The 20,265-nt window shown below is 18.3% G+C and overlaps 1 protein-coding gene across 1 annotated transcript; it reads right to left on the minus strand.

The window, feature by feature from the left end:
- Positions 1-2: 2 nt before the first annotated feature.
- On the minus strand, positions 3-19,898 carry LOC122719232. Its single transcript, XM_043944883.1, has 4 exons — positions 19,562-19,898; positions 18,714-19,487; positions 16,891-17,982; positions 3-947 (listed from the first exon to the last, which is right to left on the minus strand). Exons 2-3 carry the CDS (start codon positions 19,289-19,291, stop codon positions 17,928-17,930), a joined length of 633 nt encoding a protein of 210 aa, XP_043800818.1. The 5' UTR covers positions 19,292-19,487; positions 19,562-19,898; the 3' UTR covers positions 3-947; positions 16,891-17,927.
- Positions 19,899-20,265: the final 367 nt, after the last annotated feature.

The raw sequence follows: 20,265 nt of genomic DNA on the forward strand, positions 1-20,265 counted from the left end.
TGCCCCCGGCAGTCTTCAGATGCTCACAACATGGGGCACGCCAGCCCTCTCAATACCGCTTCACAGCGCGCGCACTCTTTTCTTCTCTCTTTCTCTTATTCTCCGTACTTCTATTTTTCTCTTCTTTCTTCTCTTCAGCCTTTCTTTTCCAGGTGTTTTTTTTCACGATCTCTTTCTTTTTTCTTTTTTCTCTCAATCACTACACTCTCGTTTTTTCAGCTATTTTTGTCGATTCTTCTCTCTCTCTCTCTCTCTCTCTCTCTCTCTCTCTCTCTCTCTCTCTCTCTCTCTTACTTCTTTGCTTGTAAAAATTTTTATCAGTCTTTTTAAATCTAAATTAATCACTTTCTGTGAATGATATTCTTCTAGAATTGGAAGAAACACGATCGATTTTGAATGAAAGTTATAGAAAAAAAGCTCAATAATAATTCTGACACTGTATCTATTTCACTTTCATTCGCTTTTTTCCTGTTCTTTGTCAATGTTTTATCACTTTCTTCGTATATCCTTCTAAGAGAGAGAGAGAGAGAGAGAGAGAGAAAGTCCTCCGAACCTTGTTTAGTTCAAGGACTTCTAAAGGTCTTCTCACTCGTTTCTCCTCGTTTTGATGTAGATGTATCTTCTTTTCCCTCATACGAAAAATAACTCTTATTTACAGACACTGAGCTTTTTTCTTTTTCACTCTCTCTCTCTCCCTTTTTATTACACAATCTACAAATGTGTACACCTGCTTTTCAATACCCTTTTCAATTGTTTTCGTTCTTAAATTCTTTTCTGTCCTTTTAATTAACTTTATCAATTTTCAATAACAATATGTATAGTTCTCTTTTTCCGTATTCTACTGTACTGCTACTTCACTTGTTTTTTCACACAGCAAATTTCACTTTTCATTAAAATCAATCCTCATTCGATTCCACTATTAACTCCCATAATTATGATGTGAATGTCTGAAAGCAAACAATAAGCGATTACATTATTATTTAATATTTACTATTGATATTATATTATATTTAATATTTATTAATCAATTTTAAATTTATTTATTTTTTAAAAAAAGAAAAATAATCATAAATTCTTGCAATGTAATATCAAAAAACTCTTGAAACTTAAATTTTTAAGAACAAAAATTAAGATCAGTTATATTATTATTATATAATTCACATTGTGTTTTGTAAATATTTATAGTTATTTATAAATATTTATCAATGCAATATAAAATCATAATTGATTAATAGTTTTATTTTGTAATTTATTTTTTTAAAAATATTCATATCATACTATCTTTGAATGATTGATTCTAGAAATCAAACCAAACTCAAAAGTTGATATAAATTGATGCTTATTTAAGTTATAAACAACTTAAATTCGTATTAGATGACGCAAGATGAAAACAGAATGCGTAACGGAACTGCGCAGTCTCACTCTATTTCTATATTACTTGGTAAAAAATATTCAAACATCTTTAAAATGTAATAATTATTTCAAAATTGAATCAAACCATTTGAGTTTTCTTGAGAATTTAGAAGAATTAGTTTATTAGATGTAAAAAGTATGAAAAAAAATTTTAAATTTTAAAAAAATTTTAAATCTAAAAAAAATGTTTGAAAAAAGATAACGAATATTTAATATAATATAATATAATAATATTATATTATATTAATATAATATTATATCAATTTAACAATATAATTAATATTATATTATTATAATATAATGATATAATAATTTTAATATAATAATTAAATATAAAAATAATAATTTTTATATATATATATATTTTTGTTTTAAAAAAACATTAAAAATATGATCTGAAATTGATATATAGATAATAAATAAACAATAATAAAAAAATATATCAAAAAACTTTAAAAAATCATAAACAATTGCAGATATTAAAATACACTCTATATTATTTAAAATTTTATTTCTTATATAATTTATTTTTTATCAATATACATCAATACACAAATTTTTTAGTTAATAAGAATTTTATAGTTAATAAGAATTTTTAAAAGTTAATAAGATTTAAACTTATATATTTATTATATGTATTTATTATGTATTAATAAATATTATCGATTAATTATTTAATTCGTTCAATTTTCATTTAGAAGTATTATAATTTCTAAACATACTTTTTATGGCGAATATATATACTATGAATATATATATATTGTAATTGTATATAATAATATTTTCTTTTTAATATAATAATAAATAAATAATTTTTTAAAACAATATGATCATTTACAACAAAATAATTCTTTATATAAAATTTAAATTGATAAGAAGAACAGGATAAAACTATTATTAATATTATTAGATTTTGATACAATTATTACTACAATATTCCTTTCTATATTATATAATATTTCATCTAATGAAATATTCTCATATGAATATCCTTATATGACCAAAAAATAAAAAATGAATGTCATTTCTTTCGAAAATAAAATATTTTCATCAATATTCTTTTTAAATATTTTTAATATTTATATATAATGAATAAATTTTCAAAAGAATTTAAGAAATACGCTTAAACGAAATATAACAATTTTCTTCTAAAATATTCGATCAATTAAAATATGCTTTATAATGTTAATCCTCTTACTTTCAAAATATGTCATAAGTAAGTTACCGAATAAGTGTCGACGGTAAATATGTCACCTATTATTAGACATGTTGTTTCCGCATATGCGCACATAAGATATGTTATGTACAGGCTTTTAATGAAAAGAAAAATACTATAATTTAACTATGTAATATTAACTTTTCGTTAGTTTCAAAGTAAGTTTAATCTTATTCGAAATTTACAGTATTCTTTTTATATTTTATATGATTATATAGATGTAATATAATATATTATATATTATATATAATATATAATATATATAAATGTTAATATTTATATTATTATTCATTAATATTTATTATAAAAAGATTATTGATTATATTATTAAGTAATTGAAATTTTAACAATAATATTTATGCTATAGAATGTTAATTAATAATTAATTTAACTTTACTAAATAATTATACTTATAGTTTGAGATATTCGTTTAAAATATAAATATTCGTTATATATATTTGAATTGGTCCTGAAATCGCTTACAAAAATACATATTACCATTTAAAAAAATCAAAATAACTTTGAATTTTTACATTGAAATAAAACTTTTTTTTAAATTTTTAATGTAGTTAAATTATTATAATTAAATTATAATAATTATAATTTAATTATAATAAATTTAATTTTTTATAAATTATTATAATAAATTTATATATAATTATTAATATATGTATAATTATATATAATTATATATATGTATCATTATAATTTATGTATAATTAAATTGTTAATGTAGTTTGTGACCTATTCAAAAAATTTTTTATAAGAATATTGGAAGTATACCTCAAAAATCGTGAAGATAAATCTAAATTTTAAATTATTATATTGTATATATTATATATTATATTTATATATATATTATATTATATTATATATATATATTGTATATATATCTTATATATATTATATATATTATATATTATCTAGAATATAAAAAAATTATAATTCTAATTGAAGCGGCTAATCATTGAAATGAATTTTAAAAAATGTCATGAGTAGATGAATATAGAATTTATTAAATTTAATTTTTCAATTTCGAACATTTATTAGTTTCTAAAATATTAATTTTTATTATTATTATAAAAACTTTCAATATCAAACATAAAATCTGTCTATATCTGTTTGTATCTATAAGATAGTCAATGTTGCTTAACGGAAAAAAGAATTGTTTACGTTAAGCTAGATTTTTTCAAGATGAAGATCACTTATATATTTAAGCATATTTTTAGCGTAAAAACATATATCAATCACATATTTTTTGTTTCTAATTCTTATTATAATAATTCTTATATAAAAAGTTTTATAATCATAATAATATAATAATAATATAAAAGACAAAATTCAATTTATCGCTTAGCATTAAAAATAACACAATTTAAAAATATAAATTTTAAAAAAAAGACTTTTTGAAATTGACATTTTTGAAAATATTAAATAGAGATATTATTATTATATATAATTATTAATTAGTTATTATGTTTTTTTATATAATAAAAATATAATAAAAAATAAAAATATAAATAGATCTTGAATTCAATAAAAGTAAATTTCAAATTTTTTAATAATATAGTATATCAATGGCAAGTAGTAATATAATATTAAAATTTTTTTTTTAACATTTCAGAATAAATATTTAAAATTAAAATTTTATATTTTGGGTCCATTCCTATTTTTTCAGCTCGTTTATTTATTTATTAATTATTATTTATTTTTTAATTATTCAATACTTTATGCAAATTACTATTTATTTACTATTGATTTATTCATTTTATAAAAGCAAACAAATTATTTTCTCCCCAATTTCAATAATTTTTAAATATATTAGAAAACAATTTTAAACTTTTTCATATGTTTATATTTTTATTATAATTAGAAATCGGCCGTTATATTATATTAATTATATATATATATATATATATATATATATATATATCAAAATGCAACTACCATTTATTAATTATTTATATTGTATAAACACGTCATAAAGAATAATATTCAAAATATATAATGGCTCAGCTAGATATCATTAATATCTATCTATAGAAAGTTTATCTTTCTTTGAATCCGCAGAATTTGAAAAAAAATATAAAACAATTCTTAAGTGATCGAAATTACAATAACTGATATTACAATAAGATACTAATTACAAAACTGATTATGATTGTAATTTTAATCATTGTAATTTTAATCGTTTTATATATCATTTTTAATAAAATATTGTTTTACATTTTATTTTTGTATTTCACAAATTCATGGAATGCCCATTTATAAGTAAATATTAATAATATTTGTAATAATAAAATATGATAAATTTTAAAAACAAAATGTCCATGTATGGTATCCATTGAAATCAAAATATTTGAAATCAATCACAATTGATAAGAAAATAATTTCTCACTTATTATATGTAAAATTAATTATGTTTTTTGGTCTACTTGTTATACGTATTAGTTGTCTGCTATCATGATATATTTATATTAACAAAAGATAAATGGCAGTCGCCTGCTTACGCGCGCTTACATACGTTTCCACAGATATTGCACTAAATGAAGTTCTAATAATAATTCTATAAATAATTATATTTCTTTTTTTGAAAATATTTTAAAAACTAAGATTGATACCGATTATATATAAAAAAAAGTTGTTCAGAATATCTTTATTTATAATATATTTAAAAATCATCAATAAATAAAAAATTAGATAGACAAGCAGTTTAAATTATAAAAAATAATTCAAAAATTAATATATCAAAATTGATTAATGAAATAGAAAAGTATATAAAAACAAAAAAAGTAAGTGATTCCATTATCATAAGGATTATTAAATATATCACTATCAAAGGATTATCATAGATGAATTGCATGAAATAAACTCTATATATATATATATATATCAGTAAATAAAAAAATATATAATAGAAAAAAACAAAGAAAATTCGTAAGAAAGTATTTAAAAAAAATTTTTGACATTTAAACTATTATATTTATTTATAACTATTTTTTAGTTATTTTCATAAATGAATCAAAAATTTAATATTTGCATTATATAGAAAAATAAAATATGTTAAAAATCTAACGAAGATACAAAATCAAAAATGAAATTTGAAGGAAGATATTACATAGTTTGCATATCAATTTTTGATGTAAATCATCTATTTATAAATGAAAAGATGATTTAGATAGAGATATTTATATATATAATATATAATATATATAGAACGTTTCTATATATATATTCTATATATATTAAATATATTAAATGTTTAAATATATTAAAAAATAATGTAAAATACGGAAAAAATAAATCTTTTAAATAATTTTAAATTTTATGCAATGCTTTGAAAATATATATTATAAACAGTTATTTAGAATTATTTAAAAATAATATAAACTTATCGCCACAATCATTTTTTCATTTATTGTACATGTATTATGAATTGGAAAAAAAATTAAATTCTATTGTATTTCTAACACAAAACAATTGAAGACTACAAAAATGAAGACTGTAAAAATGGGAAAATATTTCAGAGAAATTAATGCAATCAATCTCATATTAAGAACAGTCGAAAATAATCGTAAATATTTTACACATTAAAATATATTTTTTTTATTAATAATAATAATATTTTTTATTTTTCATATATGATTGACATTTTTTATATATTTTTAAATATAATTTAAAAATTTTTAAATTTAATTTTTTTATTATAAATAAAATTTTTTATTTACAATCAATAAATATATGATATATATATACAAATATATACAAATACAATATAAAATATATATAATTTTGAGTGATTTAGTATATGTATTTGAAATCCAAAATACAAACACTTAAAATAAAAATATATTAATATACTTATTTTTAAAAAAAATTTTCATTTTAAATTCATTTAACAATAATTTTTTTGATAAACATTACGGTTTTGAGTGATATTTACTGTATTTGGAATCTAAAATATTATATCAAAATCTTTTATTATTTTTGCATATATTAATTATATATAATTATATAATATAATTATATTTTCAAAAAACTCCATTGACGAATTGACAACACGTGAAGGAATCATAAAGAAAAAAAGATAAACAATTTAACATTTTTAAATTTAAAATTTTAATTTTGAATAATAATTTATTAATTTTTGAGATATTAATAAAAAAACTTTCAATGCTATACATTGAAAGCTATGTATACAGATTATTAAATACTTTGAATATTGCTTTTACATCTAAATGTTATTAATACAATAACTTCACTATTGTATTAGTATTAATTGTATAAAACATGTTGTCATTAAGTATCGAATAGCCAATAATGTTTAGCTACCAGCCTTATATCTATGTAGATATCCTATTTATCAAAAATCTCAAGAAATTAAATATATTTTACCAAGAATAACATTAAATATGAATGAAAATAGAAAAAAACTTATGTGCAGATAAAAGTATTTAGTATGCAAATATAGCAATTATTATTATTTTAGGCACGCTTCGAAACAATCCCATAATATATTGGATTAAGTTACAATAGATAAAAATAAAAGCAACTTCCTTGAAGGAATTATCAATATTTATGATTTTTCATAATAGCTAAAGAATTTATATACAATATTCTATATATATATATATAAATAGAAGGTCGAGTTAGACACTTGATGATGACGACTTTTATAGATGATTGTATTAATTATGTTTGTATAGATAGAATTCAATGTATAGTACTGAAAGTTTTTCGTTAATATTTTAGAAAATAATAAATATCTCAAAATAAAATTTTATTTTTGGGGTTCATTTTCATTTTTTATTAATATAATATATAAATAGCAAATAATTAATGATTTTAAAATATTTTTTTACATCAAAATACTACATATATAAAACTTATAAACGAAAAAATAGTTAACCCATTATCTTTTTTCAATTAATTTTATTTTATAAATCATCATACATAAAAACTCTATTAATTCAATCAAAATATATATTAAGATATATATCCTAGAGAATATTTTAGAATATTTTATTTATACTACAATTAAAAAAGATGTGATTCCATGTAATATAATAACTCAAAAATGTAAAATAAAGATTTTTTATTTAAAATTCTATTTCTGAAATAAGATTTCAGAATTTAATGTGATTTTAGTAAATATTCAAGATATGAATATTTAATAATAACAAATGAACAATATAAAAATAACAATATAAAAATATAAAACGTAAAAAAAATTTTCTTATTTAAATCTTTGTTTCAGAAAATTGAATTTAAATATTAATCAAAAATTAATATATTTGATGAATTTTTAAATTCACTGAAAATATATTTAGAAATGAAAAAGATTTATTCTACATTATCAAGTTATTTATAGAATCATTCATATAAAATTACTTTTTTCTTTATCATATTATAAATATTGAACTCTACATAATAATAGATTATATTTATTAATCTTATTATTATTATTTAAAACATATAAAAGAATTATTTTTGAATGTATTATTATTAATATTTTGATAGTAATAACCAAAACTAAATAAATATATAAAATTTTAATTTAAAACAATTTATTATTTATTTCATATTTATGTAGAATAAAAAACGTTTTGTAATAGTAAAAAATAAAAATATAGTGCTATGTACAATATTTTATTTTTTCAAAAACTATAAAACTATTAATTATTATTTTGCCTGATACAAATTTCGTTTATAAAATCAGTTTTATACTGATTCATTACTCTCAATAAATATTTAAGTTTTTTTCGATTCTAATATTTATTTTATGAGATTTTAATATTAATAAAGATTTGAACATACTTTTGAATATTTAAAATTATATTTACTATTTTAGTAAAATTTAATTACTGTTCCTGCAGTATTAATCAATTAATGATAATGAAAGAGTGTTATACTTATTATTGAATTTTATTTTTGATACTCATTCTTTATTGAATATAAACAAAGAGTTTCAGCATATTATTCTAGAATTTTGAATCTAAATTTTTATATTTATGTTTTTATATTTTTATATTATTGATCTAAATTTTTATATTTTGTATAATGTATTAAAATCATCATTATTTAAAATCACAATATGACATTATTTTTTAATATATATTTTTTTAATATATATTTTATCATTTCTCACAAATTTTGTTCTAGAATTTAAAAATGACTTTGTAGATGTATTAATATAGATGTATTAAGTAGATGTATTAATAATTATATTTAATTTAATCGATATTATATAATGAAACAGATTAATTTTTTTTATGTAATATCAGAAATAATTATCTAATAAAATGCAATTAATTATACGTATACATATCTGACAAAATTATCTTTTTCTATTGATTAATGGAATTTATATATTTTTATAAAAAATACAATTTAAAAAGTTTGTTTTAAATGATGCAAAAATTAATTTTTATATTATTTAAGTTGACTATTTAATAATTATCATTATAATTTGTGTCTTAATAAGAAAGTGTTTCTCGCAACCAATAATGCAATTTATGAAATAATATATTCTGTCTTATAAGATAAAAATTTTGAATAGCTTCTTCAAAATTTAGAGAATGATTGTAATATTAATTTTGTATTTTTTGTACCATTGCTAATATCAAATTTCTTCAATTTATTACATTAAATACTTTATAATAATAAAATATTTCTCTTTAGGATATTTTTTTTAACAGTAGTATAATGTTTTTTATTAAATAAAATATAATGAATTAATTTTTTGTACGATTCTGATCATTAAAATCCACAAAAATTTCTATTTATAATTTTTAATTATTAATCCTAATTTTGAAAATATTAGTATGATAAAACTAAAACTAACTATATAAAAGAAATTTATATTAACCAAAATAATAATGATAACATAATTCATCAATGATTTTTGAAAATATATAAAACACTTTATATTTTTATATTCTGTATATAAATATGAAATAAATAATATTTGAAAAATTCTATAGTTGTATTCAGTTTTGTTTATATATATATATATATATATATATATATATATATATAATATGTAAATATTACTAAATTATCACAATAGGAAAAAAAAAATATTAAAAAATTATTTATATATTTTTGAATAATTGAATTTATTAAAATAGTTTGAATTATTTTTTAAAGTTATATGTAGTATTATAATGAAAATTTTATTAATTTATAAATAATTAAATTATTACGTATAATGTAAATGGTAGATTTAAAATAAATTTTTTTAAATTCATTAATTTGAAAATAATATATATAAAAATTTATATAAAAATGTATAAGAATTAAAATAATGAAGTTACAAAAAATGATATTCTATAAATACAATAAAAAATTCTGAATTAAATTATTGTAATTTTTAAATATATATGGATATATATTCTATTTAAACAAAGATTAAAACAATGTAAGTAATAAATTTGTATTTATTTTAAACTTTAGAAAGCACATTTATAAAAATAAAAAAAAATAATTATGAATCTTAACTAAAAATATTTAATGAATATTTATATTATAAAATTCTATTAGTAAAAAGAAAAAAAATAGTTTATAAGATAATATTATATTACTTAATTCTGATGAAGTAAGATAAATATTTAGTTTATCTAAGAATAATTAATATTTTATAAAATTGTAAATAAATATTTCTTTGTAAATTTTTTTAATTTAACAAAATATAACAACTATTTTTAACTCAATTTTTCGAATCATATAATCATTTCATTTTAAATAGCAAATATATATATATATATATATACATATATATATACATATATAAAATTGACATATATAAAAAAATATACCTATAATAATAAATTTTATAAAATAATATAATTAAATATATTAGATAAAATTTTTATGATTATTATTGCTAAATAGAATAAATTTATTTTTACACACCATCAATTAATATCAACAATTTATATTAATTTATTATTGTAACAAAATATTATTAAAGTAACAAAATATAATAAACTTTTTAAATTGAAACATTATATTTTTATATTTTATATTTAATATCTTTATCAGAATGTTAAAATATTTTATAATATAAAAGCATGTACATATTTTGATATATATTATTGTTAATATTTATTCTTTTGAAATTATTTAATTATAAAATTTTAAGTAAATTTATTTTGATTTTTCAACATTTATATATAATATAAATAATAAGAATATAATATAAATAATAAAGAAAAAACAAAAGAATTATGTTTTCAATTTATATTTATTTTCTAACTTGAAATAAAAATTATATAATTTATTTATTTTACTAAAATTATTATTTCTCTTTAATAGAAATAATATTTTAAAAGAAGCATACTTTTATATGAATGAAACATATTTTTATGAAACATATTTAACTATGCTTCTAGAAGTATAGTTATACAATTTTTTTAATGAAATAAATATTTAGAAAAAAATGCATGAATTTTCTATCTAATCATAATCTATTTAATAATTCTATCTAATAATATATCTAATATATGCATATATAAAATATCTAAATTTGTACATTAATCATAATATATATAATATTATACATAAATCTCTTTAATTATTAATCAATTTTATTTAATTTTAATTATTAATTTATTAATTAATATCTAATTTATCATCTAATTATAAAATAAATAAAACAACAACTCTAAAAAATGATAACAATATTAAATTATTATATTTTTAAATAAGTAATATTTTCTACAATATTTCATATAATTTATTATGAAAATATTTTAATATAAAGACATAATTATATATACTATGTATATAGTATAATAAATTAAATCAATTATGACAAGTATAAAAAATTATTTGCTATACATATGTTTCTTAATTGTATCATAATTTGCACTCTTCATTATGAAAAAAAAAGATATCATAATTTTACGATATACGAAGAAAAATATATTAATATATGTTTGAAAATAATAAAATAATATATATATATATATATATATATATATATAATAAATAAAATGGACAAAAAATATAATATTGTAAAAATTAATAACATAATCTTATCAAAAATTAATTTCTAAGTTTCAAAATGAAATATATACTTTTTTAAATTATTAGTATTGTCATAATTTTAACCTTTTATAATACTTAAACATTATAAATAATGTGCTTATGAGCTTATAATTAATAACAAAACATAATAACAATAATTTTTATTTAATTACATAATTATTATGAAAACAGATTTGATTTGCAAATAATTTTAATAATAGAATAAATAAATTCTTTTAATTATTTTTATAATTATAATTTAACAAATTTATTAAAATTTAATACTTTTTTAAAAACTAATTTAATTTATTGTTAAAAAAAATTTAACAGTAATTTAAAAAACTAAATTTTTTTCTAATAATTAATAATTAAATAAAAAAATTAATAATTAAATTAAATTATATATATTTATTAAATCATAAAAAATAATCATAATATCTAATTATAAATTATAATTATAATTATAAATCAGTATTATAATTTAAAATGAAAGTATAATGTAATATAATGTGTTTTAATATTAAAATAAAAATGTTGAAACATTAAAATAATAAATGTAAAATATTTTAATATTAATACTATAGTAAATAATTTTGCTTTTAATGATACATTTTTATTTTTTTTAATAATTTAAAAAAAAATTTTCTCCATTAATATTTTCTTTCAAATCAATTAAATAATTATTTTATTAGAATCTGTATTATTGCTTTCATATATGTTTTAAAATTACATTATATAAAAATATATAAATTTATATAAATTTTATATTATATATCATGTAAAATATAAATATACATATTTTTTTGTTTTATATAAAATATATTTTATATAAATATATATATAAATTAATTCAATGTTTTTTTATTATATCATTTATTAATTTTAATAAGACGAGAAAAAAAAAGTACAATTTATTCTAATCTCCAGAATACAAATATTACATATATATATATATATATATATATATATATATATATCAATTAATTTATAAGAGTAATGAACTTGAGAAAAGATGTTTATTGATAGAATGCAGCAAATTTTTCAATAATATTTTGCAAAAAAAAAAAAAAAATCACTTTTGAATTAAAAAATCTCACATGCAATTCATTTGTCTATTTGATTTTGTTTGATTATTTTCATCTTTATTTTTTATTATTATTTTTATTATTTAATTTAAAATTACTATTATAATTACTTTATAATTATTATTTTAATATAATTTAACAGATATACATTTTCAAACATTGAAAACATTGGAACAGTTTAAAAAGATCAAAAATTTCACTACATTAAAATCGTTCCATCTTCCATTTATTTTTTTTTTATCAAAGAATTCAAAAATTACTTGAAAAATGAGATCAAAAAAATCATTAAAAAGTAATTTCAAAAAATTTCAAAGAATAAATGTTGTATGATTTCTTAATAAATAAATTAATTTAAAAAGACTATTCTTAGTTATTAAAGATTTAATTCAAAATATTAAAAAAAAAGAGATTAATATTTAAATGTATAAAATGATAAAATATTATACAAGATATTATGTGAATTTATATTATATTATATTAATTATATTAATAATATATTATATTATATAAAATATATAATACAAATTTATAATTTTATTGATTAGTAATTAATTTATTAGTTAGTAAATAATTTCATAGATTAGTTTTAATGCATAACAATCATAAAAATAACATAATATTTTAACAATAATTAATCATTATATTAAAAGATTTTTATAATATACAAAATGACTTCATACATTCATATCGCAATATTCAATACCATTATCTGTTAAAATTTTTTGTTGTACTATATAATTTCATCCTTTACAATAAATATATTTAATTTATTATATAATATTTATTATATAATATATTATAATATATTTATTATATAATATATTTAATATTTTACTTATTAATAATATAAATAGATTACTTATATTAATAAACATATATATTCTGAATATAAATCATTATATTATATTATTATCAATTATATTATTAAATAATCTATTTGTGTTATATTTTAATTATTAATATTAGCTACAATTAGATATTATAATTAGATTTAATATTATAATGATTTAATATTATAATGATTTTATTAATATTATATTATTAATATTATAATGAAATATTAAAACGATTTGAATAATAAAACTTTACTACTAACTCAACTATTAATTATTTTTATTTATGATTTAAATAGGAGTAATTTTAAATTACATTATAAATATAAATTTATAATGTAAAAAAATATGTAAAATATAAGAAAAAGAATTACATTAATTATAAATATAATAATGTTCTAATTTGTATGTATATATATATATATATATATACAAGTATATATATTAATTTATTATACATGTATATATTAATCAATTTATTAATTAATTGTTTAAAAAAAAATAATAATTTTAATGAATGAAATATAATATTTCTTCATAGCTTAGATTATTAATGTATTTTATTTTTCTAACAATTCTATTAATATAAATATATATATATAATATATAATATATAAATATATATAAAGATTAAATTTAATTATACACATATATGCTTAATAAACATAATGCTTAACAAAAAAAAATAAATTATATTAATGATTATGAAAATATTATTATATATCATTTTTTTTGGATTAAAACATATTAAAAATATATTGAAAATATTTAAGAAAAAAAAATTTAATTGATAAAACTACTTATATATGTGCATTATTTATTTAAAGTTTAGATTGATATATCTTTTAATTCAATTACATAGAATTTGAATGTATTATATATATCGAAAAAATATATTAAAAAATATATATTATAATAATAATATATAATTTACATATAATAGAATTATAATTAGTACATCAAAATTTTATAAATTGTTTTTGATATATGTAATATATTATAAAAAAAATTAATAATTATATATTATTGAATATTATACAACATTTTTTTGTTCCTGAAAAAACTTTTTAGGCTAATATTGTAATTACAATTTCTTATTTAATAACTAATTTATTAATTAAAAATAAAATTATAATGATGACTAATAAATTATAACTATCATAAAAACACATTTTATAATTCTAGAATTTATAAAAAACATTAATATTACTAAATAGAAACTGATATTTAATAAATTTTGTAATTAAGATATAAATATAGCAATATATTATATTATATATATTATAATTACATATATAAAATATATAATATTATATATATTATAATTGTATAATTATTAATGTAAAAATAAAGAAAATAAATATAAAAATATAAATATAAAATTTTTAAGAATTAATATCAATTATCAAATTAATTTCAATCATAATTTACATCAATCACAAGTGATAATAAATGTTGCATTATTCATTGCATTAAACATTAAATTATTTGCATTAAACAATTCAAATATTATAGATTATACATCACATAAAAAATGAAAAGATGAAATATAATTATATAATAATTCTATATGCCATCACTAATAATAGATTTCATTACTAATAGATTTATTTAAAAATACAAAATGAGAAAACACAATATTAAATATTATATAATATAAATATAGCAATATTGTTCTCATTATAATATTTTTTTATAAGTTACAATCATATTGATTAATACTATTATTTTTACACAATTGTAAATAATATAAATTCATATTCCAAAATATTTAAAACATAAAAATATTTATTCATATTATAATAATATAATAATTGTAAAATAACAATTGAAATTAAAAAAAATATATATCACTTTTATGTCAGATCTTAATAATTTTTATTTCATAATTTCTTTTAATTTTTGAAATTTTAATTTCAAATTCATCTTACTAATTATTTTTATTTTATTTCTCTTTTTTACTAATTTAAAATTTATAAAAATTATTATATATTGTTTTTGTATTATATTTAAAAAAATATGTATGTATTATATTTTGTATTTAAAAAAATAATAATTTAAAAAATTTAAAAAAATTATTTAATATTTGTTATTTTAAAATATGATTTTTATTTAAATAAATATTTAAATTAAAAATATTAAAAATATATAAAAATTAATATTATCTTCAATATTAATATATATCTTCAATTATATAATATCTTCATATTAATATTTAAAAAGTTAAATACTTTTCTTGATAACTATTATTTTATACATTAATAATATTTACATTAAATATTATAATATAATTATTATTTTTAAATTAAATCATATTTAATACATTTCAAATATTAATATGTATAACAATATATTTGAAGCAATACATGATTTTATTTATACATATATTTCTTTATATAATATATCTAATTAAAGAATAAAATATTCTTTATTATATTTATTTGATTTCATATTTCGATTTTTAAATTTCATACAAAATTCGTTAATAATTTAAAACATTTAAATTTTATAATAATTAGATTAGATTTATTTATAAATAATAAATAATATAATAAACACAGTTTCGAATTTCAAAGCATTGATTTACAATTATATATGTATAAATGCAAATAAATATAATGTATTCATATTTTTTTCCCTTATTAACATATGTTGATAATAAAAATAATAAATATAAATTATAATTAAGAAAAAAAGACAAGATAATTAACAATGTTTGAGGTTAAGTTGTAACAATCAGTAACCTAACCTAGAATTTCATTTATTTCCTATATTTTCATATATTTTATTATGAATTATGATTATAAAATTATAAAATGATTATAAAAATTTTTAATCAAGAAAAAATAAAAAAAGAAAAAATGAATTTAAAAAAAGAATTAATAAAGATCATTATACATAAATATAAATATATTAAAAATAATGAAAGCTATTAGTCATTATTTTCAGTTCATTTATTTTCTTATGTACGATTTTCGCAATATGTAATATAATAACATTTTTATATTTTGAAAATAAAATAATAAAGTAAAAACAAAATAAATAAATTTTTTCATTTATAATTCTTTTAAACTGTTGTAGTGTAACATTAAAACAAAATATATTTCACTTCAATTACTATTTTTTCGTTTTACATTCTGTTTTCTTTTCACTTTTTTTTATCTCTAATTGGTTAAAATATATACATTGCAAGAACAAATAATTATATGTACATACATATGCGCGGGCGCGTGCGTACACATGAATGCATACACATATGCATGCACCGACACTTTTTTTAATATAAATATTATAAATTAAAATTTTGACTCACCAGGTATTTTTCATTATTAGACACTTGATTAAATACTGTCAAACACTTCACTAAATGTACAAAACACGGATATTTTTTAATAACTGTTAACTTGTCAGTATATACACTGTTTTCTAGAAATTTTAATTCCTTTTTTTCTATAACTTAACAAAATCACAATTTTTAGCACTTATTTTTTTTCAAGATTCTTGAATCGCCGTAAAAAAACGTGCTTGACACTTTTTTCTTTGGTAATCAACAAAGTGTACAATAATGAAAAAATAAACAGATCGTGATCATAAAATTAAATATTAACTATACTTATAATAAAATTCTTATTAGAGAAGACATTAAAAAATTTTCTTGGAATAAGTTCAACGTATGATTTTCACGCCCTTCAAGTGCCGACCATATTTCACACGTGGACACTTGTATCTTTTCGTGAATACGAGCGGTTAAAATGTCGGACTCCCACGCCACCACCTTCAGACAATTATACGTAACGGTTGACACTATAAAAACACCGTATTAATGACACTATATGCACAGTACACAGTATAGCACAATTATTTCAAATTATCACCGTTATAAAAGAACATCGAAAGAACGAGAAATAGCATGCGTATCACAATCACTCCGTTCATTCCTTTAACTAGTCACCTGTTACAAATAGACAGATTGACCCTTTTCCTAATTAAATTTTTATTTTTTTTTTTTTATTAGATAAATATTGTTATTGAAGTATAATACACTTCTGATACACTTCTACTGAATATTCGCATCTTTATTGCAAAAAGCATATTCTTTATAGCACAGAACACTAAAGAATAATGAACGTAAGCACGAGGAAAGATGAAAAAAGTCAATGGCTACCGTTTGTTTTCTTTCATTCGTTCGTTTGCTTGTTCGTTCAACTACGAATACGTTGAATCGGGCTTAATCGGGTCAAATCGGCTCAATTCAGGTTATGGCCATCGAGGACTCGGGCATGCTTTGCATGACGCGGCCCGACGACAGGTATATCACGTGGTTCGTCGCGTCCTTTCTCAGTCGCAACGTCACCGATATAGTTCTGTGGCGATCCTCCTACACTTGCCACCAGAGGGATTTACACTAAAAACAAAATTCTCGCAAACATTCGTTTAACTATCCTTTCTTAAAAATATATCTTCTGAATTGTCTACAAATTCTTACATCTAAGGTACGAGCATGTCCTTTTAATAGGTATTGTCAAATTTAATAGTAATCTTAGGATGGAAAACTGTATCATTTTTTTTTATTTTTCTATATTTTTAATTTTTTTTTTGTTTTGTTTTGTTTTTCTAATATTACAGTATTACAAACTCGTAATTTTAAATGAATAAGAGAATTGTGTTTTTTGCGAATCCCTCTAGTGGCAAGTGTAAAAAGAGGATCACCACAGTTTTTTTCAGTTGACTCGCTCGATACACACTAAGTCAGTGTTCAGAGCTTATCGATGACAATGAATTAAGCGCTCCAACGTGTCTCTGGATTATTGGTATGATTGAAACATACACTATAGGGTAATTCTCTTGCTACTTGTTTCAAAGACAATGCCACCGATCACATTACAGCGATAACGCAACGTTTCGATATATATAATTTGTTGGACTGATCTTTGCTGTGATATCAAAGAATGATATCGAGATAGCTCTGTGTGTGTGGGGAGGGGGGGTGGTGTGTGGGTATATATCATATATATATATATATATATATATATATATATACACATAAAAATAAAAATAAGAGTGTAATCAGCCTCACAATCTTTGAGTTAACTAGCGGGAGAATCACCCTGTAGTTAGACGTGCTGCTGCATATACCACGTCGTGTTCTGGCGCCGTCGGCGCTGCTGCTGCGGACGGAGAAGGTCGGAGTAATAAAACTGGCTGACACCCCCGCGAAAGTGCTGCAATGAACTCGTCCGGTTTGTAGGGTCAAAAGCACCGTGGCAAAATAATAACAGAACGCAGTCGCCACCACCGTCGACGTCGTATGGGTTGGAGAGACACCAGCAATCGTAATTGCCGTCACAATCGATCTTTTTTAAATAAGTTGTTGTTGTCGCTATCTTATTGCTGTTGTCGTTTCTACCGTTGCCGCCGCCGCCGCGAGAAAAACGGCGCGACGCCCCGAAGCGGCGGAAAGTTGTCAAAACAGCACAACGTCGCGTGCTACCACTGCTTCTGCTGCTGCTGCTACCACTACTACTACTACTACTGCTAATGCTGTTCCACCTTCTCCTTCTCCTTCTTCTCCTCCTCCTTCTTTTTCTTCTACTACTGTTGTTATTGCTATTGTTGCTGCTCTTGCTGGTGGTTGTTCGCGGCCGCGGGTTTTGGCGGGTTTCCACGAGCGACGAGCGCGCACACCACTGGCACACACCGCGGCCGCCGTGCATTCACCTCGTCCTCACACTTTGCGCCACTGCTGCCGTTACCGTCACTATCGCTGCTGCCACTACCACTTTTAATATTATTATTTTCGCCTTTCTTCTTAATATTGTTTTTTCTGTTTTTATTTTCGATATGTTTTTTCGACAAAACTTTATTATTTTGTGATGTCGCGATCGGTTTTTATAAGGATTTCCTCGTGCACTGAAACGAGACCAAAAATCGTTTCGCCACGCTACTTTTTGACACGTATTAAGATTACACACCCTTAAACTAACCTTATCACCTTTGAAACAAACAATTGCAAATATCGACTCACAAAATAACGTATACAAAATGTTCAACGTCCTTACACTGAACACGAAATTTGTATCCCCTAATCGCGGAGATACCGCATCACTTTCACGGGCGAACATGGAGCTCGATCCATGCCGAGTGTTTTGTAAAATGTCCGTTTGTGGCGCTTCTGATCTGTCGTCTTCTGTCTCTTAATACTTTCACCTTTTCCATGTGGTTTTTACTTGCTATTCAGGTTTACCAATATAACGTTTCTATATAACGTTCTTATATAATATTAAAATAAATATCTTAGATATATATGTATTATTTCATTTTATATCATTTTTATTAATATTAATTATATTACTAAAATTATAAAAATTCAAATTAATGTTTACTTAGTTTTATATAAATTATTGTGTAAAGTGTTATTCATAATTCATATAGTATTATAGACTAGGTTATTTTAATCTTATAATATTAGATCAATAAAAAATTTTAATTCAAATATTCTTGTCCATAAATAAATTTTAAATATATATATAAATATATAAATATATATATATTATATATATGTTTAAGTTTTAATAAATTTTTAATGTTTAAATTTTTTCTAATAAAGATTATTAATTTAAAAACATTTTAAATTAAGATTATATGAATATTATTAATATTACAATATAATATAACAAGTATTATTTAT

Source organism: Apis laboriosa, unplaced genomic scaffold (assembly GCF_014066325.1).
Source record: "Apis laboriosa isolate Shangri-la unplaced genomic scaffold, ASM1406632v1 scaffold71_cov137, whole genome shotgun sequence".
NCBI classification, from domain to species: domain Eukaryota; kingdom Metazoa; phylum Arthropoda; class Insecta; order Hymenoptera; family Apidae; genus Apis; species Apis laboriosa.

Bases quoted from the DNA above. Each gene is read 5' to 3' on its own strand.
- LOC122719232 (XM_043944883.1), bottom strand. From the start codon at position 19,291: ATGCACGGCGGCCGCGGTGTGTGCCAGTGGTGTGCGCGCTCGTCGCTC. The intron at 17,983-18,713 runs GTATATGCAGCA...TTTTGTTTTTAG, and splicing joins CGGCGCCAGAACACGACGTG to TGTAAATCCCTCTGGTGGCA.